General features: G+C 38.4%; 1 protein-coding gene across 3 annotated transcripts in view; it reads left to right on the plus strand.

The window, feature by feature from the left end:
- The window catches only part of LOC132140074 (serine/arginine repetitive matrix protein 3-like), an 82,384-nt gene that overhangs the window by 21,259 nt on the left and 37,165 nt on the right, over positions 1-23,960 (plus strand). For all 3 annotated transcript variants that reach the window (XM_059548873.1, XM_059548874.1, XM_059548875.1), the window contains exon 2: positions 18,147-18,394. In XM_059548873.1, the coding sequence (XP_059404856.1) occupies positions 18,147-18,394 (248 nt within the window). The remainder of the gene's footprint in view (positions 1-18,146; positions 18,395-23,960) is intronic.

A 23,960-nucleotide genomic window follows, 5' to 3' on the forward strand; every position in this document is an offset into this window, starting at 1 on the left:
CTTTTTCCAGTCCATCGCCATCTCTGTCAGCAGAATTTTGCATTAGAAAAAGAAGAAACAGTTTATGGATAATCCATCCCATCTTTACCAAGACTTGATCAAAAATACAGTAATTTTGTGAAATATTATTACACTCTAAAATAGCTGTTTTCTATGTGAATATATGCTAAAGTGTAATGTATTTCTGCCATGCAAAGCTGTATTTTCATTTCATTTCAGCATCATTCCTCCAGTCTTCAGTGTCACATGATCTTCAGAAATTATTCTAATATACTGATTTACTGCTCAAGAAACATTTCTGATTATTATCAATGTTGAAACATTTGTGCTGCTTCATATTTTGTGGAAACTGTAATACATTTTATTTTTCAGGGTTCTTTGATCAACAGAAAGTTCAAAAGTACCGCATTTATTTGAAATAGAATAAATAAATATAGAAACTGAAATTACAATTTATGTTTCACAATATGTTTATTTTTAAGATCTTTTATTTTTCCCTTTGTGATAAAAACTGATCCATATTAGTACCATATTAGTAGTGTTTTAAAACATTACTTTTTGTTTGCATGAGAAATTACTTTATTTATAAAGAACAGAAGATTTAATATTTCTACAAGGTATAGTTCATTTATAGTTTTTAATTTAAATGTCTCAAATATATCAATCAATTTTACTAAATGCACTGTATAAAAAAATGTACACAAAGTGAACACTTTTTATCAATTTAATGCATCCTTGCCAATGTAAAGTATTAGTTTCTTTCCAAAACAATTTCCTGTTGTGAGCCAAGGATTCCAAAATTCAGTTTCAGTATTTGTATTAGTTTGCTCTATATGCATTGATTCAATTAGTAACAGTAAAGACATTTATAATGTTACAAACTATTTTTTTATTTTCAAATAAATGCTGTTTTTTAACCTTATGTTCATCAAAGAATCCTAAAAAATATAAGTATCACGGATTCCATAAAAATATCAGGTAGCACATCTGTTTTCAGCATTGATAATAATCAGAAATGTTTCTTGAGCAGCAAATCATCATATTATTATGATTTCAGAAGATCATGTGACACTGAAGACTGGTGTAATGATGCTGAAAATAGAGCTGCGCATCACAGAAATGAATTACACTTTAAAATAAATTGCAAATGAAAACAGTTATTTGAAATTGTAATAATATTTCAAGTTTTTTACTGTTTTTACTGTATTTTTTTATCAAATAAATGCAGTCTTGGTGAGCAAAAGATACTTCTTTCAAAAACATTAAAAAATCAGAATCCATCAGAATGGTTGCTATGGCTGTTTTATATTTTTAATAATGTGTCTTGCTTATTTTATCGTCCACCAGGTAAAGACTGTGCAATTAAGATGTAGAAATCCTTTATTTTTAGCAGCAAAGAATTGAACACCCGCTGTTGTTCAGTTCACTAACTCTGAATATGAACAGTGTTACTAGTGATGGTTGACTTGGCAAACAGCACTAATTATCTTCCCACCTGATGTGAAATCCACCCTGAAAAGTCTGTGAAGTGCTGGTGAAGATAATTACCAGGTTTCTGTTCTAAATCGAGATCTTAATGGTGGCGTGGGCGGAGACTGCACATATAATCCAACCAATCGCAGCGGAGCATCATGCATTAGCTCCCACCACCAAACCTGATTAGCATGTTCCTCCTCTTTTATTCTGATGAAATGAACATGTGAATTCGTAATTTAGTCATATGCCTATATAGTTTTTTATTAAGCTTTAGTTTGTTTAGATTTAGGTTTTTTAGTTATTTAACAGGAACTACACAAAATGTTAAGCAACTAAATCTTAAAAAAAAAAATTAAGTTAATATTTTCATATTAATTTTAGCTTAAGTTTTACTAACTTGAAAACAAATGTCAGTTTTTATTTTAATTTTAGTTTAAGGTGTACTATTTTCTTATGTGCTTTTGTCATTTTCCCTTAAATATCTACATATAGTTTGTGCCGTTTTTACTTTAGTTTTAGCTCATCATTAAATATTTCTATATACTGTATATTTTTTTATATTTACGTTTATTTTAATTTTATTTCAGTTTTAGTAATTTTACTACTTCAACTCTTTCTTTCTTTCTTTCTTTCTTTCTTTCTTTCTTTCTTTCTTTCTTTCTTTCTTTCTTTCTCTTTTCATTAGTTTGTTGCCAAGGTGGCATTTCTAACAGTTAACAGATAATTTAAGCTTTACTTCCATTATCAAAATGTTTTTTAATAGATGCAGTTAACAATAACACTTTCACATACTCTATTTGTTAGAAATAGTATGCAGTATTTAGTAACATCTCTCACCCACATATGTGGTAAAATAGTTCAATATTCCATTAAACACGCAGTAAAAATACCTCTGTGGGAGTAGAAGCAGAAAAGAAGACTCATTTCCTCCTCTGTTTTCTTTCAGATAGCTTTTGGTCCTGCCGTTTTCTCCTCACTCATTGATTTCCGTCTCCATCTTCTCTCTCTATTCATCTGTCTAAGCTGCCTGAGATTTGTGTGTTTAGCTGTTTTATATCTCTTGACTTTACACGGTCAAATCTCAAGATTGGAAATAGATACCGGCATGTGTTTTATGACCCTGAACATGGAGTCAATCAAGCGTAATTTTCAATTATCAGTAAACCTGCGCAACACGTCCACGGGCTTCGTTCTAAACGGGGAGAGCTGCCTACCTAGATGCCATTTTTGGACTTGTTTTGAAGCCTGTTTAAAACAGAATAGTTGGTAGAATTATTCTGCCTTTCGACTGTAAGCTCTAATGCAACATTGCATGCAACCTTTCACAAATAAGATCTTAGAATGCAATGCAACTAGCTAAATTGCCCGAAATAGTGATACTACTACATATACAAATGCCAACTTCTCTTAGGGTTTTGGAACGGAGACATAATGTAGACCTTTCCAATGCAATAGTGTTGTGTGTTTGAATCAGGTCTTCTTCCAGTGAAAATGCATGTCTAAATAAATCAAAATACTCTCTTTGCTTCTGCTTTTTGCCTTTATTCATAATTCTCTCTCTCTTTTGCTCCCTTCACAGCTCTTGTTTACAAACTTTGTTCTTCAAAGTATGCTAATGGACGATGTGACCCAGATCTCTGTGTGTGTGTGTGTGTGTGAGAGAGAGATAGATAGAGAAAGGACATCTGGCCTGTGAGGATGAGTGTGGTTGGACTCTTTATGTTGAAGAGGCAGCCGAAACCATAACCCTCATTCTCCAGAGAAATCACTTTCTGTGTTTGCTCTGAAAAAATGACTCGGTTATGTGTGTGTGTGTGTGTGTGTGTGTGTCTAGATCAATCATAGTTATGTGAGTTACAGCAGATGCTTTATATCCTGTCTGTAGTCTGACTTGCTCAAATAAAATCTAGTGAGCTGATTTGTTGGCTACTAAGTTGAATAAAGCTCGTAAATGACTGATTTGGAGCCGCTCTGTGTGCATTAGTGAAGATGCACACAACTCACAATGGATTGCGGTGCAGTTAGCATGTTGTAGGTCTGTCTTCACAAGGTTAATACGTTATCAATGATATACATGTTGAGCATGAATGTATGTAATCTTGTTTCCATCTCACATGTTAAAAAGAATTATGACCTTTATCTCAAAATTAAGAGAAAAAACTCAGCACTGGATTCAACTCAATATTGTGAGATATGAACTAGCACTTCGGAGAGGAAAGGTCAGAATTGTTAGATAAAAAGTCACAATTATCTTTTTTTTATGGCACAAACAGGCTTAGAATGCAAATGTATGTGTAACTTTATGTTTTCTATGCCAGCCTATGAAAAACTAGAAATTTGTGAACAGTGTTTTCTTGTGCCAAACCGTGTTTCAATAAGTCACATAAGAGATTCATTTCAGTGCAGATGTCGCCTATGCAGATCCTCAAATTTCGAATTGATTTATTGATTTATTTTTTTAGCAGTATTCTTTAAATAAATCGATAAATTAAATTAGCAAAGACACACTTGATTGGTCAAAACTGACAATAAAGACATTTATTTCAAATAAATGCTGTTCTTTTGAAATTTTTTAATCAAAGGATCCTGGAAAATGTAATGTATCCTGGAAATGTTTCTGATGATTTCTGAAGGATCGTGTGACACTACAGACTGAAATTCATCCTTGTTCACAGCAATAAAATACAGTTTACAATAGAAAACAGTTATTTGAAATTGTTATTATATTTCACAATATTACTGTATTTCAAATGAATGTAGTCTTGGTTAGCAGAAGAGACTTTTGTTTCTCAAAAACATTAAAAATCATATACCAATCCAAAAGTTTTTAATGGTAGTGTAAGTATATTTCTATAAGTATATACTGCTGTCTTCCTGAAGTAAATGTGATGATCTCAGAAGTCTCTCAGCGAAGGGAAAGTGTTGTTTTAGGTTTTTCTCAAGATCTCAGGACTTTTACTCTCCTCACACACATTAAGGCAAGTTTTACAACAACAAACACACACTCTGCTTCAATCCTGCAGAGCTAAATTTAGTTTCTTTGGCACTATGGGAGTTTCTTTAACACTGCTGATTTTATTGGCTCTCATTACAACAACAAAGCAGGTTTCTTACTGATTATCCTTTTTTCAACCCTGTGAGACTGAAAGTAACGGCAAAAAAAGAGATCTAGAAACCCCCCCTTAAAACCGTGAAAAGCATAGTTACAAAGTATTTGGGGTTGATAAACTGTCAATTTATATTTTTGCAGTGATATTATGCACATTGCATGTTGCTCTGTGCTGTGTATAATGTTCAAAGCAATGGATTCATTACAGTGTGTGTTTGTGGCCATGCAGTTATTGTAATCTTTAGGTCTATCAGTCATTGCTTTAATTTACTCTTGTAAACAGAGCAGTGCATTTCTGTTCATTTTTGTGTTCTTCATCTAGACCAGCAGACTCTACCAAGGTTTTCTACTGATAAACTGCTGATATATTCACACATTGTGTGAGTGTGTGTGTTTCAGTAGGTAGAATTGATGTACTGGGTCATTGTGTCATGTCAGTGAAGGCGCACATAACATGTAATTCCTTTAACTGAAGTTCAGAAAACAGTATAGCACAACTTCAGCACTGAACCCACTGTGCGACTCGAGCAGGTCAGTGTTATTAGTTCAGCTTTCATTGTAAATATAGTGCATTAGAATCAGATTCTACAAGCTTCAGTGCTGTTTCCCTGCTGGACTTAATGCTGTACTGTTTGAGTTCAGAAGAATGTTTGCATATTGTCTAGTGGTCATGTATGCATATATTCAGGCACCAAGGCAAGGCAGGCAAGGCAAGTTTATTAATATAGCACATTTCGTACACACTGGTAATTCAAAGTGCTTTACATAAAAGAAAGTAAAATAATAAAGAAGATTACTTATTTAAAATTTAAAACAGTTAGAAAATGATTTTACATAAAATAAAATAAAAAAACAGTGAAAATATAGTGCAATCAGTTCGGACATTGCACAGTGCTCATTCAACAAATGCACAACTAAACAGATGAGTTTTAAGTCTAGATTTAAATGTGACTAGTGTTTTAGCACATCTGATCTCTTCTGGAAGCTGATTCCAACTGCGGGCGGCATAGTAACTAAAGGCGGACTCCCCTTGTTTTGTGTGAACCCTTGGTATTTCTAACTGACTCGATCCTAATGATCTGAGTGGTCTGTTAGGCTTATATTCAGTAAACATATCTGAAATATATTTCAGTCCTAGGTCATTTAGTGACTTATATACGAATAAAAGTACTTTAAAATCAATCCTAAATGTAACTGGAAGCCAGTGTAAGGACCTGAGGACTGGTGTGATATGCTCAGATTTTCTGGTTCTAGTCAGAATCCTGGCAGCAGCGTTCTGGATGAGCTGCAGCTGTCTAATGGTCTTTTTGGGAAGGCCGGTGAGGAGCCCATTACAATAGTCCACCCTGCTGAAGGCATGAACAAGTTTCTCCAAGTCTTGGCTGGAAACAAAACATCTAATTCTTGCAATGTTTTTTAAATGATAGTATGCTGATTTAGTTACTGCTTTGACATGACTACTGAAACTAAGGTCTGTCTCCAGAATCACACCAAGATTCCGGACTTGATTTTTAGTTGTTTGACCTCTAGAGTCAAGGTATGCATTCACCTTGAACACTTCATCTTTGTTTCCAAATGCAATGACTTCAGTTTTTTCCTTGTTTAACTGAAGAAAGTTCTGGCACATCCAACTATTAATTTCATCAATGCATTGGCAGAGGGAGTCAATTGGGCTGTAGTCATTTGGAGATAAGGCTAGGTAAATCTGGGTATCATCAGCATAGCTGTGATAGGCAATTTGGTTCTTTCTCATTATTTGACTTAGTGGGAGCATATACAGGCTAAACAAGAGCGGTGCAAGAATTGACCCTTGTGGGACTCCGCATGTCATGGACGGCCACTTAGACTTATGCTCTCCTATACTCACATAATAACCTCTCCCTTCTAAGTATGACCTGAACCATTTGAGTACCATCACCAGGGATATTTGTCAATATTTACACAGATTTCCAAGTTTAGCATTTAAAGGCAAAGCGATAAAATTTCATCCATAAATATTAGTATTATAATTTTACTTTTATTATGTAAAATAATAAAATGTTTTATTATTATTATAAAATTGTTATTATTACTTAATACTTTATTTTTGTTTATATTTTTATTTATAAAATAGCAATTTATTTATAAAATACATAATAACACTTGTTTTTTATGACAGTAGTAGTGGTTATATTGCAATAATAATTTATTATTTATAATCATGTATTTATTTGTTTAATTCTTAATAACTTAAATAATAAAAAAATAAATAATACAATGATATTTATTGTTGTTGTATTTAAATTCTATTAATTGTCTCATATTATTTTATTATAATAATATCATATACTTTTTTCTATTTGACAGTAGTATTATTGCAATAGTAATATATGTCTTTAAATCTTTTTAACTTTTAAAAATAATGTAAATTTAAACGAACACTGATCTGATTAAGTCTGCTCACAAGGTTTGAATCTTTGACATCACTGGTATATAAAGTATATATCATTTGTTAGGCGTTCAAGGTATTTTTTGGTCTTTTAAAAGCATGAAGCGACGCTGACACCCAATTTTTGTCTCCTCTGAGCCGTAGGAAGAAACAGCCCTGAGGGGAAAAAGTAAACCGTTTCTTCCTCCATAAATCCATCAGCTGTGGAGAATGGGATGGAGGATTATTCTGCTTCAAGAGCAACTTTCTTCCATCCTCAGATAATGGTGCAGAAGGTTATTTCAGGTCCTGTGAATGGAAAACTTTTAGAACCAGTGTCTTAGCTCCTTTTCTTTCTCCAAATCTAAAGAGAGCCCTCAAGAAGAAAAACTGGTGCTCTGCTCGTGTGTTGGCTCTCTCTTTTAGAAAAGCAATAAAGCTTAAAATCATTTGGAGGAGGACAGCTGCCTTCTGGGAAACACACTCAGTGTCGGGGTCTTTCATTCGCTTCATTCTGTGAGATCGACCGTCTTTAAAGACCACGGCTCTGAAATCGACCTGATTCTTTCACCTGACTGAGCTTCTCACGCTCTTCAGAGTAAATGGCAGATGTCTTGGGTCTCATGTAGTTATATAGTCTCTTATGCAGTTATAGACAGTATGTCCTGAGGCTTTTGAATTGGGTTTGTCTCACAAAGATACATTTGATGCTCTCCTGGGCACTTTTTGTCTTCATTATTTATTTACAGACTGTATTCACGAGCCTAAACAACAGCTGTGTTTCAAAACCTAGTGAGCTGCCTTTTTAGTGTTTTGAGGCATCATAGGATCACATGTAGAAAAATTTTTCCTTTAAGAAACCTTACTTAAGACAACCAATTATAAAGCAGCATCATACATGAATAAGCCCATAGTGCATAAAGCTTAGTACAAAGTAATGGATACCATATGGAAATGTTATTTATGACAAATAAAGTGACAGTGCTATGAAAAAACTATGTTTTTGTAATAAAATTTTTTAAGTGCATGTCTATCTTTTATATTTACTTATATAACTTGTACTTATAACATGCACTGACAGGTTATAGGATGGATATGTATTACACATACATAAACATTCATATTTTCATAAGTATTTCATCTATTGCATATATGTTTCATGTATATTTGTTTACTTAATATAGCAATATATTTCATATATGGAAATTGAATGTACATGTATTACATTTGCATTTGGAATCTATAATTATATTCTTGATTCTTACAATATATTGAACATTAAAAAAATGTTATTTTAAATTGCAATATTTCACAATATTACAGATTTTACTGTATTGTTGATCATTTTAATCAGGATTCTGTCATGTATGCAGCATGTTTGCTAACTTCAGTGTAGTGATGCATAATGAAATGAACTCTAAAATGGATAGTGTTTTTTCTTGACATTTGCCCAGGGTAAACAAGGTGGTTAATAATGGATAATTAAAATGCTGGAAGAGTGTGTGTTTGAGAGTGAGAGGAAATCCGCTGAACGTAGAGAGAACTAAATGAACGGAGCCTCAGAGTAAAGCAGAAGCTGTTTAAGATGTTTAAGAGGTTCTCTTGAGAAACGGTCGGTCGAGGGTGTTGTTAGCTCTCAGCTGCACAAGTGGAATCAGTTAAAGTGGTTGAGTCTGAGTGTGATCCAGCAAATCCCTGCAGCACACACTGTCACTTACTGAGAGCTCCTAATGCAGCAGAACTGATGGTCTTCTCCTGTCCATCGTTTCAGTCTTCCAGATCCTGCTCTATTCCTTTCGTTCTTCCTTTCTCTTATTGGCATGTGAAGCAGAGCTAGTTTAGTCTCTGGGGTTTCTGCAGTCTTCATCCACATCCTTTTCTGATCCAGCAACAGAACAGTCATTTTTGACCTATTAGTCTGAGCTGAGGTGTAAAATGTAAAATAAAGAATGCTTAAAGGGTTAGATCACCCAAAAATGTAATTTTTACCGTCGTTTACCTTTATGTAGGGCTGTGCAAAAAATAGTATTTTAAATCGCAATCATGATTTCTGCTTCTATTGTTAAATTATTAAATTATGCATAATTGTCTGCAATATTTGCACACTGGTTATTTATCTATTATTTCTGGGATTTTTTCTTCTCATTTGAATTTGCATTGATAACATGTCTCCACAAGCATTTATGCAAACTTCCTTTAAACTGATACTTTTTCTACTCAGTGCACAAATGCAAACATCTTCAAGTAAACCTAAACTGTTATAAATCCGAAAATGAATCTTGACTATATTGTTAGCAACTTATGCTGTTTCTTTAACAGAAAAAAACATTGCACATAATATGGGAGTTGTTGGAGTTGATTTTAGGAATGTCACAGCTTTATCTTGTGAGACAAGCCTCTTATTGTATTGTTTTATATAGATAGTAAATGTTTATTTATATGACAAATATAATACATCAGAAAACTAGATGAGGACCATGTAATTTGGCGTTCTTTTGATTTGTGTGTACTTGCAATAATTCAGATGCAATCTAAAAATCTTTTTCTATAATGACTAATCGGGATTGTATTTTTTTAGAAAAATAATTGAACTATTATCATATAGCCCTACCTTCATATAATTTTCAACCTATATCCCAACTAACAGGGAATAATTTATGCTCTTTAACATAAAATGCTATATGTGTTCTAATATGTTAAGAGGAAATGTTCTTAAAATATAAAAATGAGAGAGAACATTCAAAGGTTACATTCTAACATTTTCAAAATGATAGAATGGAATGTTCCTTTACCCAAGTAACCAATAAGAAACATTCTTAGTTTAAAAATCTGAATGTTTTGAACATTTTAAATAAACCTTCTGAAATAACTTGATCTAAATGATAAAATGGAATGTTCCTCTAATGTTTGCAAAACCTAGAAAAAAGGTCCTATATATATATATATATATATATATATATATATATATATATATATATATATATATATATATATATATATATATATATATATATATATATATATATATATATATATATATATATATATATATATATATATATATATATAATGTATGTATGTATAAATGGCTGTTTTAAATGTTGAGAGAGCATTCAAATGTAACATTCTAATAACTTTTTCAAAATTATAGAATGGAATGTTTCCAAGGAGAAACATTCCTAATAAATAAATGAAAAACTGAGCGTTTCATCATTTTAAAAAACATTAAGAAGCAACATTTTCAGGACGGTTTTTAAATGATGAAATGTAATGTTCCTCTTAAGTTCGCAAAACCAAGAAAATACTGTTTAAATATAAAAAAAGGTAAACATTGAAAGAACTTTCAAATGTAATGTTCTCTTAAGGTATTCAAAATGATAGAACGTTATTATTAACAGCATTGCTACCTGTGGAAGGCTTTCAAAGTCTGCACAGACTGTCTTAAAAACATATGCACACGCTAGCCTCCTTCTATCTGTTTGCTGTTTCTGCACTTTGTGGATTTATTCCAGGCCAGTCCAGTCTGACAGGCGGCGAGCTCTCATCGGGCTGTCTGAAATAAATGCACCATTTTTTCCACACTGGGATGGACAGCTTGTGCTCGTTGTCACTATAGTATCCCAGCTGCTGGTTAAAAAGGCAGAAAAAGTAGTGAGTGAAAAACAGGTTCTGTAGATTGAGGTTAGAAAGACCTTCAGAGCTCTTTAGGAGGCCTTGAAGAATGACGCAAGATTGCATTGATGAGAGCTGTAGCCAGGGATTTCATGTAGCAGAAATCATGCATTTTACATTCAGAGAAGCAGATGAATGGAGAAATGAAACCTGGTTGTGTTGAGCAAGATCTGAAGTTCACAGCTGCAGGATATTTAAAATTTCTTCTTAAAGCCAAAATTCATCACATATTATCATTAAACTTGCAGGCTGACGTTTAGGAAAAAGTCCAAAAGACAATTACCTAGTGCCTAGTTAGATAATATTAAATATATACAAAAAAGAACATTGAAAAAAAAGCATGTTGTACTCATCAAGTCATTTTAGATAAAAGTATCAAAGGATCTAAAAAGTGTCTGCTAAGTAAATAAATAAATATATATATATATATATATATATATATATATATATATATATATATATATATATATATATATATGAATAAAAAAATGAAATGATACTAAAAATATGAAACTAAAACTGTCTGAATATTTTTTATATTTTTATATTTTTTAAAAGGAGGCTGGGAACAGTCTTGGTCATGTGTGTTATGTAAAGCAGAGTATTTTGCGATGATCTTGTTGTTTAGCCTGGAAACAGACTGTAGGCGTACACAAAGCAGAATAAGATTGACCGTTACAGGTCACTAGTACAGTATATACAGCATTGCCTAAAAACCCCCTCGGTGATATCTGTTAGGTACTATAAGCATTTTATATGTAGGTTTCCAAAGAAATGACTTATCTTCATGATGATGAAGTCAGATTAGTGTGTAGAATTTTCTTTATAATTCTCACCAAAGACCGATCTATATTAAGCTCATTTGTACTCCCTGTAATAGAGATGGTCACTTAAATATCATTTAGGACAAGAGAAGAGAATAATTTAGCAAGTATGCTGCTTCAAGTCCTGTGTGATTGTTTTTATAGCCATCAAAGGTCACATGTCGCAAGACACGATGAATGTTAAGGGAAAATAATGAGAGAATAAGTATTGCAGTCGCAGATATCTGAGGAAAGATTTAGTGTGTAATGAATTCAGTGATGATTCCTCCTGCTGTTTCACCATCTGTTCAGCTCTACTGCGCTTTGTGACTTTACCCACAATCCACGGCGTGCTAAACAAAATGAAGAACACCACCCTCCTTCATCAGTCCATGCTGGAAAACAAGCATTTGTAATTGAATCCTGTTATCAACCCAGATCTGACTGTTTTTTAAAAACAAGATATATATATTTATATATTTATTTTTATTTATTTTTTATTTTTTATTTTTTTTTAATTGAAGAATTATCAAAAGAAATGTAGGCTGTGAAATAAAGTCATTTTTATAAAATACAGAAAAAATAGACAGCTATATATGCTGTAATGAATTAAAGAAGTAATCAAAAGGTTAATTATCAGTTAACATGTCTGTTGAAGTTCATTTAATATTGCACACAGTTTTTGGAGAATATCAGGCTTTGAAAACAGAATAATTTTTTTTTTATAAAATTCTGAAAGGAATTAGGCTCTTGTATCTATGGTAATTAATTAAAGGAATAATCAAAAGATTAAATAATTATTTGTTTTTGTTCTTTTTGTCTTCTGGCAGTGGATGTTGAATAACATGTTCTTTAATAAAATACTGAAAAAAAAAAAATTTATAGACATAATCAAAACATTAATTGGTCATCAAAATAAATGTTCATTGAAGTTTATAACATTTAGGAAACATAAGCTTTTTATCTATTGTAATAAACTGAAATTTTTTTTTTTGAAGAGTAACTGATTATCAAAATAAATGTACACTGAAGTATGCTTTTTTTTTTTAAACAAAAGTTATACATATATAGTTTTGTAATAAAATATATAGAAAATAATAGTTCCTCGCTCGTCGAGCGCTTTGGGGAAACGCCTTTGCCAAGATCAGCTCTGAATATTGTTTGCAATCTGTTCAATGGAAGGGCGTGACATCACGGGCGGGGTGACGTAGCGACCAGGAAGCTATAAAGGCACCTGCCACACAGCTGACTTCAGCTTCTTGTCTTTCAGCAAGTGCTTATTTATTGTCGTTTGTCACTATTAGCTCCTTTTAGTAGCTTTAGTATGTCAAAGAGCAAAGCTAAGACTAGGCATCTGAAGGGTGAATCCAGACCGCGTTTCAGATTGTGTGTTCCTCCCTGCTCAACAAAGCTAAACATTAGAGGCTGGGATAACCGCTTGTCTGGTTGTTTAAACTCCATTTAATAAGGAGGAGTTAGTTATATCACTTCAATGTGTACTTTATCACAATCTAGACGGTGTTTGCTTGTCTGATTGTTGGATTGCATTAAATTCTGAGGAATCTAATGACCGTTATCTAACTTCGAGAAGTTCAATACATCAATTCAATGTGTATTGTATCACAATCCAGACCGTGTTTACTTGTCTGATTCTTTGGCTGCATTAAATTCTGAGGAATATAATGACAGTTATTTAACTCGTGAAGTTAGATGTACTGGAGGGACTGCTGGGCGGGAGCAGCCCCCTCCGCGTACAAACAGAGCGTTGCCACCCGTGTTCCCCGCTTCGGGACCCAGAGGCTGAAGCAACGCTCTGGGCCAGTGACTTCCCAGTCTAATCCGAATCCGATGGAGCCGTACTTCAGGCTGGGAGGTCCACGGCCAAGAAGTCATGACGCATTTCGGTCACAACTACAGAGGGCGGCCCTTACTGGGGTAGAGCATCATTACACGGTGCCCGTCTCACCTCAGTGCCCTCGGGAGGTGGGTCTGCAAACCCTGCCAGAGTTTCAGGGCGCAGCGGCTTCCAGCGAGCACTGCTTTCAGTTATTTCCGCCTGAGACGCTCGCCGCCCCTTCGGGGGCCTCTTACACCAGAGGTCAGTCTCGAGAGACTGATTCCCTTAGTACATCAGTTAGCAGCGTGGAAACTACTGCCAAATGTATCTCAATGGGTCCTGCACACAATAGAAAGAGGCTATCGCATTCAGTTCGGCCATCCACCGCCAATATTCAATGGGGTTACACCGACAGTAGTCGGCCCCCAGCAGGCTCTGGTGATGGAACAAGAAGTGAATACCCTATTAAGGAAGGTGGCCATCGAGGTGGTCCCTCCTCTAATCAGGGAGTCTGGGTTTTACAGCCGGTATTTCATAGTTCCGAAGAAGGATGGAGGGTTGCGTCCGATCTTAGACTTACGTCATCTAAACCTCTCAGTAATGTCACTGAAGTTCCAAATGCTCACTGTCAAACAGATTGTAGCTCAAATCAGATCCGAGGACTGGTTTGTCACAATAGATCTCAAAGACGCATACTTCCATATATCCATCCTTCCACAACAAAGGACGTTTCTGAGGTTCGCTTTCGGGGGCAAAGCCCACCAATATCGAGTACTTCCCTTCGGCCTTGCACTCTCACCCAGCACATTCACGAAATGTGTAGATGCGGCTCTGGTTCCCCTCCGTACGCAGGGCATCTGCATTCTGAACTATATCGACGATTGGTTGATTTCAGCTCAATCAGAGCAGATGGCGGTTCGACATTGAGATGTCGTTCTCACACATATGGGGGAGCTGGGTTTGAGACTGAATGCCAAGAAGAGAGTACTTTCTCCAGTTCAGAGAACCACCTATCTAGGCGTAGTGTGGGATTCGACCACGATGCAGGCACGTATGTCTCCTGCTCGGATCGAGTCAATCCTTGCCTCAGTCAAGAGAGTCAGAGAAGGCCAGTCACTCACTGTCAAGCAGTTTCAGAGACTGTTAGGGCTTATGGCAGCTGCGTCCAACGTATTCCCCGAGAGGGAATCCATTACGAACTATCAAGGTCACGCGGCGATGCCTTCGTGCCTTAGACATGTGGAAGAAACCTTGGTTCTTGAATCAGGGCCCGGTGCTGGGAGCTCTTGGTCGCCGTGTAACGCTAGCGACAGACGCGTCCCTCACCAGTTGGGGTGCGGTCATGAGTGGCCACCCTGCCCGCGGTCTGTGGAGTGGTCGCTATCTGACATGGCATACCAGTTGTTTAGAGATGCTAGCTGTGCATCGAGCATTGAAATATTTCCTCCCAGACCTGAGAGGTAACCATGTGTTGGTGCGCACCGACAACACATTGGCGATTTCTTATATCAGTCACCAGAGAGATCTGCATTCGCGCCCCTTGTACAAGCTGACACACCAGATCCTTCTGTGGTCCCAGGACAAACTCCTCTCATTTGGAGCAGTCTATATTCCTGGGACATTGACTGTGGGAGCAGACATACTGTCGAGACAGGGGTCGAGGCCCGGGGGGGGGGGGGGGGGGGGGGTGGGGGGGGGGTTAGAAGTAGGTGAAGTAGATATGGAGAGTTTTTGGACCTCTTTGCAACTCAAGAGATATCGCAATGTCCCCTCTTCGTCTGTACGCCTTTCCCCCTATCGCTCTGCTCCCGGGAGTTCTGGCGAGAGTACGCCTAGACGGGGTCCGTCTTCTTTTAGTAGACCCCTTCTGGACGGGCCCAGTATGGCCTGCAGATCTGATCTCTCTCCTTGACGGCTCGCCATGGGAGATTCCGATCAGGACAGATCTACTCTCTCAGACGCAGGGCAAAATAATTCACCCTCGCCCGGAGTTGTGGAAGTTGTGGGTGTGGCCCCTGAGGGGGGACAGCTCATAGCTTCCGGTCTCTCAACCAAGGTTGTTGTAAGTGGGTAGACACCCCTAGTTACACGTTTCCTCCGCGGTGCACTGAGGCTGAGACTTCCAGTACGGTCCCGTATTCCACCATGGGACTTGGTTGTGGTGTTAGAGGCTCTTTGTAAAGCTCCATTTGAGCCAATACAAGATATCTCAGATAGACATCTGACCCTTAAGACTGCCCTGTTACTGGCTACTACTTCTCTAAAGAGAGTTGGAGATCTTCAGGCCCTCTCGGTGGCCCCTACCTACTTAGACTTTGCCCCTGGTATGACCAAAGCATTCTTATACCCTCGAGCGGGTTATGTTCCTAAACTTCCCTCTGTTACGCCACAACCCATAGTACTGCAGGCCTTCTGCCCTCCTCCCTTTCGGGAGCCAGAGCAGGAGAAGCTAAACTGTATGTGTCCAGTTCGAGCGCTGGACACATACGTCCACAGAGCTGCCCTGTGGAGAAAATCTGACCAATTGCTTGTTTGCTACGGTCCTCCTAAAAAGGGTTTTCCTGCCTCTAAGCAGACCCTTAGTCGTTGGATAGTCGAGGCTATCAATGTCTCCTATGAGTCCTCTGGTCTTCCCCTTCCTTTGGGAGCCAAGGCTCACTCCACTCGGGGTATGACTGCCTCTAAGGCCTTCTTAGCAGGTGTGTCCCTCTTGGACATCTGCAATGCTGTGCGATGGTCCACGCCCTCTACATTTGCCAGATTTTACAATCTTGATATGCGAGCCGCTACTGGCTCTTCTGTCCTCTTGCCTTAGCTGTGCTCCTCGGATAAACACTAGGCAGGGGCTTGGTAGTCTGGCAGCATTGGCACATCGTTCCCCAAAGCACTCGACGCAGCTCGAGTTCCTGAAGAGGAACGACTCTAGGTTACGTATGTAACCCTAGTTCCTCGAAGGAATGAGATGCTGCGTCGCAGAGCCATACTCCCGGCACCCCTGCCGGCACTTGATTCCCTACTCGAGGCTGAAGTCAGCTGCGTGGCAGGTGCCTTTATAGATTCCTGGTCGCTACGTCACCCCGCCCGTGACGTCACGCCCTTCCATTGAACAGATTGCACACAATATTCAGAGTTGATCTTGCCAAAGGCGTTTCCCCAAAGCGCTCTACGCAGCGTCTCGTTCCTTCGAGGAACTAGGGTTACATTCGTAACCTAGAGATGTTTTTGTCAAAGATTAATTCATTTTCGAAATAAATGTTTGTTGTAGTTCTATTTTTTTACATAATATTGTTACGTATATTGCCACATAAAACAAAAAATTGATCAAACAAAGACTTCATGCAGTGAAATATCAGAGAGTTTGTGGTGACAGTGATGAAGTCAATGTGTTATATATTTTGAAATGCGAGACCATTAGTTACAGGTTCTGGTATCTCATCCAGACGAGACGAGACAGCACTTCTCTTCATTTCTAATTTTTTTGTGTTATATTGCCAGCAGCCAATAGGAGTCAATCAACTCAGCAAAAACTACTGCCATTTATTATACCAATTCATTTAGGTGAGAATATCTTCTTTGTGGATGTGAATTACTGTCCGGATGTGAATGTGACAATGAATGGACTGTGTTATTCAGAGCTTACATTTGTGAATGCACACAACAGTATAAAAGCCCAGTTTACATAGAAAAAAAAATAGTTGCTCCTAATTTATATATGCATGCAATTGCAGTTGGTGTCCTGTACAGAAGATATGAGTGAAAATGAAAGCTTACATATCTCTCCTGCTGCTTGTATTGTTATTATCAGTGCAAAAACTTAAATCTTATTTTTGAGTATGCCGTTCAAAATACTGAGGCTGGTTAGAGTGTTTCTGAAAGAAGACTCTTCTGCTTACCAAGGCTGCATTTAGTAGATACAAATGCAGTAAAATAAAGTAATATTGTGAATTATTAAGTACAATTTAAAATTTAAAATTTACAATTTAAGTCTTCTATTTGAATATATGGTAAAGTATAATTTATTTCTGTGATGCACAGCTGTATTTTCAGCATCATTCCTCCAGTCTTCAGTGTCACATGATCTTCAGAAATCTTCTAATATGATGATTTACTGCTTACGAAACATTTCTGATTATTATCAATGTTGAAAACAGTTGTGCTGCTTCATATCTTTCTGGAAACCGTGACACATTTTATTTCCCAGGATTCTTTAATGAATGGAAAGTTCAAAAGAACAGCTTTTATTTGAAATATAGATGATTTTTTATCTTTTTTTTTTACTGTCACATTTGGGCAGTTTAATGTGTCCTTGAATGAATAAAAGTTTCACATTCTTAAATATGCTACCATTATCAACATAAGCAGTATTTATAGTGTTATTTTAGAATAATTGAGATACAACTTAAATGGTGTGTGTGTAGTTTCTATTCATTTGATGTATTTTTTATATTTGTAGTTTTCACTTTAAAGTTTGAATTAATAAATTATAAATAAATTAAATATAATTGATACATCATTTTAATAATTTTGTTGGATGTCTATCATTTATATTAGTTATATAGTTCTTATAACTTTTTTATAAATAGTTTTTTGTTTTGTTTTAGAACATCAACAACAAATGTTGCCTTCTGCAACTAGCAGAAATAAAATAAGTTTAAGTTTTTTCTTTTTGTTGTTGTTGTTTTAATCCACTAAACATTTATTTAGTTGCAATTAATGAAAATGTTTTTTCTTGATGCCTTTAGTTGTAGTTGACCATAAAACCCTGTGTGATGTTCTTCATACTAGTTCCTCTGGAATGGATGTTAATATCAGATCTGGTGTCTCTGTGTTTGTGTCTGTCAGAGTGCTGTGGCCATGTACGATGGGGCGAGGGTTCCCTCCCCTGAGGACGCTGCTAACAGGGTCCCACTGCAGCCCGAGACCCCCGCGGCCACACATCCCAAAACTAACGAGGAGCCGGAGGAGAAAGAGGCCGTCCCACCTGAGCCCGTCCTGGTGAAGAAGGCTCACCGTGAGATTCTGGACCATGAGAGGAAGAGGAGGGTGGAGCTGAAATGCATGGAGCTTCAGGAGATGATGGAGGAAGAGGGGTGAGTGAGCCATCTACGGGATAAAATATTCAGTGTGTGCGTGTTTATGAGTGATTTGATACTTTAAAATAAGGATTTAACAATTATGCAAACAGTTGTCATGTTGACATTAGAATTGTTCCAAAGCCTAGTGCACTGCCTTGTTGACTTCTGTGTCCAAAGCTGCAACTTAAATGGACAGGAGTCTCATAAGGGACTCACCAGTGCTGCTGTTATTAGCTAAAACTAAAACTTATTCATCATTACTGTAGTTGATGAAGCTGATTTAAAATAACATATATACTTACTGTGTGAATTTGCATATATTTAACCATTTTACCATATACTTCAATATTATTTTTTTAAATAAATCAACAATTTAAAGTCAAATTTAAATGCAATTAAAAATTTTGCCTTCGCAACTAATTGAAATAATACATTTAGGAAATTATGTAATACAGTCAGTCTCTCTAAATTCTGAACATATTTGCATATGTTTCGCAAATGTACTTTAAATAAATACAATTTTGTGTTTATAATCAACAAAAAAAATTCAAAATGTTTATAATTTTTTTTTTATAATTTGCATTTACATTGTCTCCTCTTTACTTCACTGGAAACAAATTTATTTGAAAACTATTTTCACTCCTAAATTTCACAAACAATTACAAAGAAATCGCAATTGACACGTTGAATAAGGCATGGAAATTTGAAGAAGAAAATCTGAAGTGTTTTCTTGTAAAACATATTCAATCTTTATTTTATTTAAAAACTAAAAAAACAAAACAAACAAAAAACGAATTCCAATTTGACTACAATATTTGTGCTTTAAAAAGGAAACTTGTGATGTTTTAATGCATGAGACATCACATGAACAGACATAAAGGAGAATTTTATATCACAGTGCATTGTTGTTTGTGATGGTGTGTTTTATTTAGTCCTTGCATTATTTCTGAGGAATGCAGTGCTGGTATTTTTTCATGCATTGAGACACTTTTAAATGTTTCTCGAGCAGCAAATCAGCATATTAGAATGATTTCTGAAGTGTAACGACTGGGTGAAGGAGTGGCAGGAAGCAAGTGCGAGATTAATGAGATTTAATGAAGACAATGAGACAATACAAAACTGAGACACAAATAAAGCTGGGAGGAATGCACAGTCCAAGATGGTGTTGATGAATGACGAATCCGGAAGGCGGAGGTGAGTTGGCAGCAGGAGAGGGTGACACAGGAACTGCGGGGAAGCGAGCCGAAGGTAAGTGGTGTTGCTTGGTGGTGGGTTGCGTAGAGTGGACGGGGTTCTGGGGAGACACGGACATCCAACGCAGAAACACACAAGAAAGCAAGGCATAGGTTACAAACATGAAACAGCGCTTTCACGAACACGCTAGACAAGCCAGTATATAGGGATGAGTAATGAGTGACAGCTGTTGCTGATGACAATTAACGGAGACGTCCACAATCTAATCAGTGCTGACGCGTAACACACAGACTTCACCCACAAAGTGCAAAACCCACAGTACCCTCCCCTCTAAGAACGCCTCCTGGAGTTCACAGAAGGGCCTACCTGCTGATTGTAATCATCAATAAGGGAGTGATCCAGTATGTCCCTAGCAGGTACCCAACTCCTCTCCTCCGGACCGTAACCTTCCCAGTCCACCAAGGAATCCTCGTCCCCTCCGTCTCGAGTCTAGAATACGATTAACCGAATAGGCCGGTTCCCCATCTACCAGACGTGGCGGCGGGGGAACCGGGGTAGGCGGATTAATACGTGAATAAAACACTGGTTTAATTTTGGACACATGGAAGGCGGGATGTATCCTCCTGTACGCTGGAGCTAATTTGTTAGAAACGGCACGGAGAGGAATATTGTTAGTAGAAAGCCACACCTTTTGACCCACGATGTAAATGGGAGGCTTTGAACGGTGGCGATCGGCCTTGGCCTTAGTGCGCTCCCGCTTCCGGAGCAGAGTCTCGCGTGCTCTGGTCCAGGTGCGGTGGCACCTCTGGACAAATGCGTGAGCGGAGGGGACCGCGACTTCCGATTCCAGACTAGGAAAAGCTGGTGGCTGGTAACCTAAGCTGCACTGAAACAGAGAGAGGCCCGTGGCTGACACTGGTAACGAATTGTGAGCGTACTCCACCATATAGAGTTGTTGGCTCCAGGAAGAAGGATTCTTGGAGACCAAACATCGCAACGTTCTCTCTAAATCTTGGTTGGCTCGGTCAGACTGCCCGTTACTCTTGGGATGATAACCTGAAGAGAGACTAACCGTTGCTCCTAGCAATTTACAAAATTCTGTCCAAAATTTGGATATGATTTGGGATCCCCTGTCAGAAACCACGTCTACCGGGAGGCCATGTAACCGAAAGACGTGATATAGGACAGTGACCGCTGTCTCCTTGGCTGTAGGTAATTTGGGCAAGGGAATGAAATGTGTCGCCTTCGAGAACCGTTCCACTACAGTCAAAACGACCTTCATGCCATTAGAGGGCGGGAGGGCGGTAACAAAATCTAGTGCGATATGTGACCAGGGCAGCACGTTGGGAAAGAACTGCTCCTACCCCCACTTCTGATGCATCGACCTCCACCACGAACAGCCGTGTGGGATCAGGGGCTACAAGGATGGGAGCCGAAACGAAGCGGCTCTTGAGGTTGGTAAATGCAGTCTCGGCTGCATCCGACCACCTGAACGGAGTACTGGGGGAGGTCAAGGCCGTCAGAGGTGAGACTAGTTGGCTTAAATTACAAATGAAACGTCGATAAAAATTGGCGAACCCCAGAAACCGCTGTAGGGACTTACGGGAATCTGGAGATGGCCAATCTATCACAGCCTTAACCTTGTCAGGATCCATACGTATTCCCTCAGATGAGACGATATACCCTAGGAAGGAGACAGTCTGTGCATGGAATATGCATTTCTCCGCCTTGACAAAAAGCCCAGTCTCGAGTAATCTCTGGAGCACTCGTCTGATGTGTTGTACATGTTCCTGGAGAGATGAAGAAAAAATCAGTATGTCATCCAGGTAAACATATATCAACTGATCTACCATGTCTCTCAACACGTCATTAATGAGTGCTTGGAAAACCCCTGGCGAGTTGGAGAGCCCGAACGGCATCACCAAATATTCAAAGTGCCCTTTAGGGGTGTGAAAGGCGGTTTTCCATTCATCCCCCTTCCTGATGCGGACCAAATGATAAGCGTTACGTAAATCCAATTTTGTGAATACGGATGCTCCCTGTAACCTCTCGAAAGCTGAAGACATCAATGGTAATGGATAGGTGTTCTTTATCGTGATGTTGTTCAGCTCTCGGTAGTCAATACAATGTCGCAAAGAACCACCCTTCTTACCCAAAAAAAAGAATCCCGCCCCCGCTGGAGAAGAGGAAGGGCGGATGAACCTCGATGCCAAGGAATCAGAAATGTATTTCTCCATGGCCTCCCTCTCCGGAATAGAAAGAGAGTAAAGCTTGCTTTTAGGCGAAGACTTACCTGGCACTAAATCTATAGCACAGTCGTAGGGACGATGCGGAGAAAGAGGAGCAGCACGGGACTTACTGAACACCTCCTTAAGGTCCAAGTACTCTGCGTGCATGTTTGATAACACCATGGTCTCTTTCTGAAAGACAGAAACAGGCACAACAGGACAAGCAGAAACCAGACAAGATTAATGACAACTTTCACTCCACAAGGTGACTGTGTTGGAACCCCAATCCACTCGTGGATTATGTTTGATTAACCAGGGGTGACCTAAAACAATGGGAGCTACAGGGGAGTCCATGAGGTAAAAGGATATGGTTTCACTGTGGTTGCCTGAGGTGAGCAGAGTTATGGGTTCAGTGTAGTGGGTGACGTGTGGCAGTTCCTGGCCATTGAGTGCGGTGACATGGATGGGATGAGACACAGGAAGGACTGGAAGGTTCAGGTGACGTGCAAGGAGAGAGTAAATGAAAGTATCTTCGGCCCCAGAGTCCAGAAGGGCTTGACAGTCGTGAGTGTGGTTCTCCCACCGCAGTTTCACTGGAAGGAGAGTCGATGATGTGGTTGAGAGACATAATGGCGTGTAGGACTGACTTGTCTACCCAGGCGGTTAATCAGAGCGTCCACCCGGAGTGCCAGGTCGATTAGGCCGTTGAGCGTTGGGGGCAGCTCGAGGAGGTAGATTTCCTACTGAACACGGTCGGCCAGCCCATGCAGGAATTGATCCCACTGCGCCGCCTCGTACCACTGGCACGCGGCCGCCAGGGTGCAGAACTGAATGGAATAGTCCACCACTGATGATTTTCCTTGTTTAAGGTCCGAGAGCTGGTGAGCGGCCTCCCTGCTGGCCGCAGCTCGATCAAAGACCCGTTTCATCTCTTCGGAGAGGGATTGGAACTAGGCGCAACATGGATGTTGATTCTCCCACACCGCCGTCCCCCATAAGGCGGCTCTGCAAGAGAGTAGGGTAAGAGCAAACGCAACCTTGGACTCCTCTGTCGCGAAGGTGCGGGGCTGCAATGCAAAATGCATGGAACATTTGTTAAGGAAAGTCTTGCAAAAGTTTGGCTCACCAGAGTAACTCTCTGGCGCCGGAAGTCACGGCTCTGGCCGGAAGTTGTCCTGGGAGGTCTCCCGGGGGACGGGCGGCGCAGGCGGTGCGGTGGTCGCAGTGGGAGAGGTGAGTTGATGAATCCGCTGGGTGAGCTCGGACACCTGTGTCACCAGCGCTTGGATCGCGCGTCCGGTGTTCACGATGCTCTCCTGCTGCTGATCCATGCGGTTGACGCTGTGGTGAATGAATTCAGACAGTGAAGTGGTGCTCGCTGCTTCCATGTTTGGGTGAGAGCGTTCTGTAACGACTGGGTGAAGGAGTGGCAGGAAGCAAGTGCGAGATTAATGAGATTTAATGAAGACAATGAGACAATACAAAACTGAGACACAAATAACGCTGGGAGGAATTCACAGTCCAAGATGGTGGTGAGGAATGTCGAATCCGGAAGGCGTAGGCAGCAGGAGAGGGTGACACAGGAACTGCGGGGAAGCGAGCCAATATATAGGGATGAGTAATGAGTGACAGCTGTTGCTGATGACAATTAACAGAGACGCCCACAAACTAATCAGTGCTGACGCGTAACGCACAGACTTCACCCACAAAGTGCAAAACCCAGAGATCACGGTTTACCAACCGTGACATGAAGATCATGTGACACTGAAGACTGGAGGAATGAGGCTGAAAATAGAGCAGTGCATCACAGAAATAAATTACATTTTACAATATATTCTAACAGAAAATAGTTATTTGAAATAGTAATAATATTTCACAATATTGTAATTTTTACTGTATTTTTGAACAAAATAAATGGTTAACTTGGCTAACTAAATATAAATATAAATCTAATTCTAAAGCTAACTAAATGTTAAAACTAAAGGAAAATTGTTAACTGAAATAAATAAAAAAATTGTCTAATAATTGTAATATTTTCTAATATGATGTTTTCATCTATATAAATAATAGATTAAAAAACTTAAGTTGTGAATTATGTAATACATTCTCTCTACATTCTAAAAAGAAGTATTTGCGTGTATTCAACTATTTAGTAAAAT

Source organism: Carassius carassius, chromosome 4 (genome assembly GCF_963082965.1).
Source record: "Carassius carassius chromosome 4, fCarCar2.1, whole genome shotgun sequence".
Classification (NCBI taxonomy): domain Eukaryota; kingdom Metazoa; phylum Chordata; class Actinopteri; order Cypriniformes; family Cyprinidae; genus Carassius; species Carassius carassius.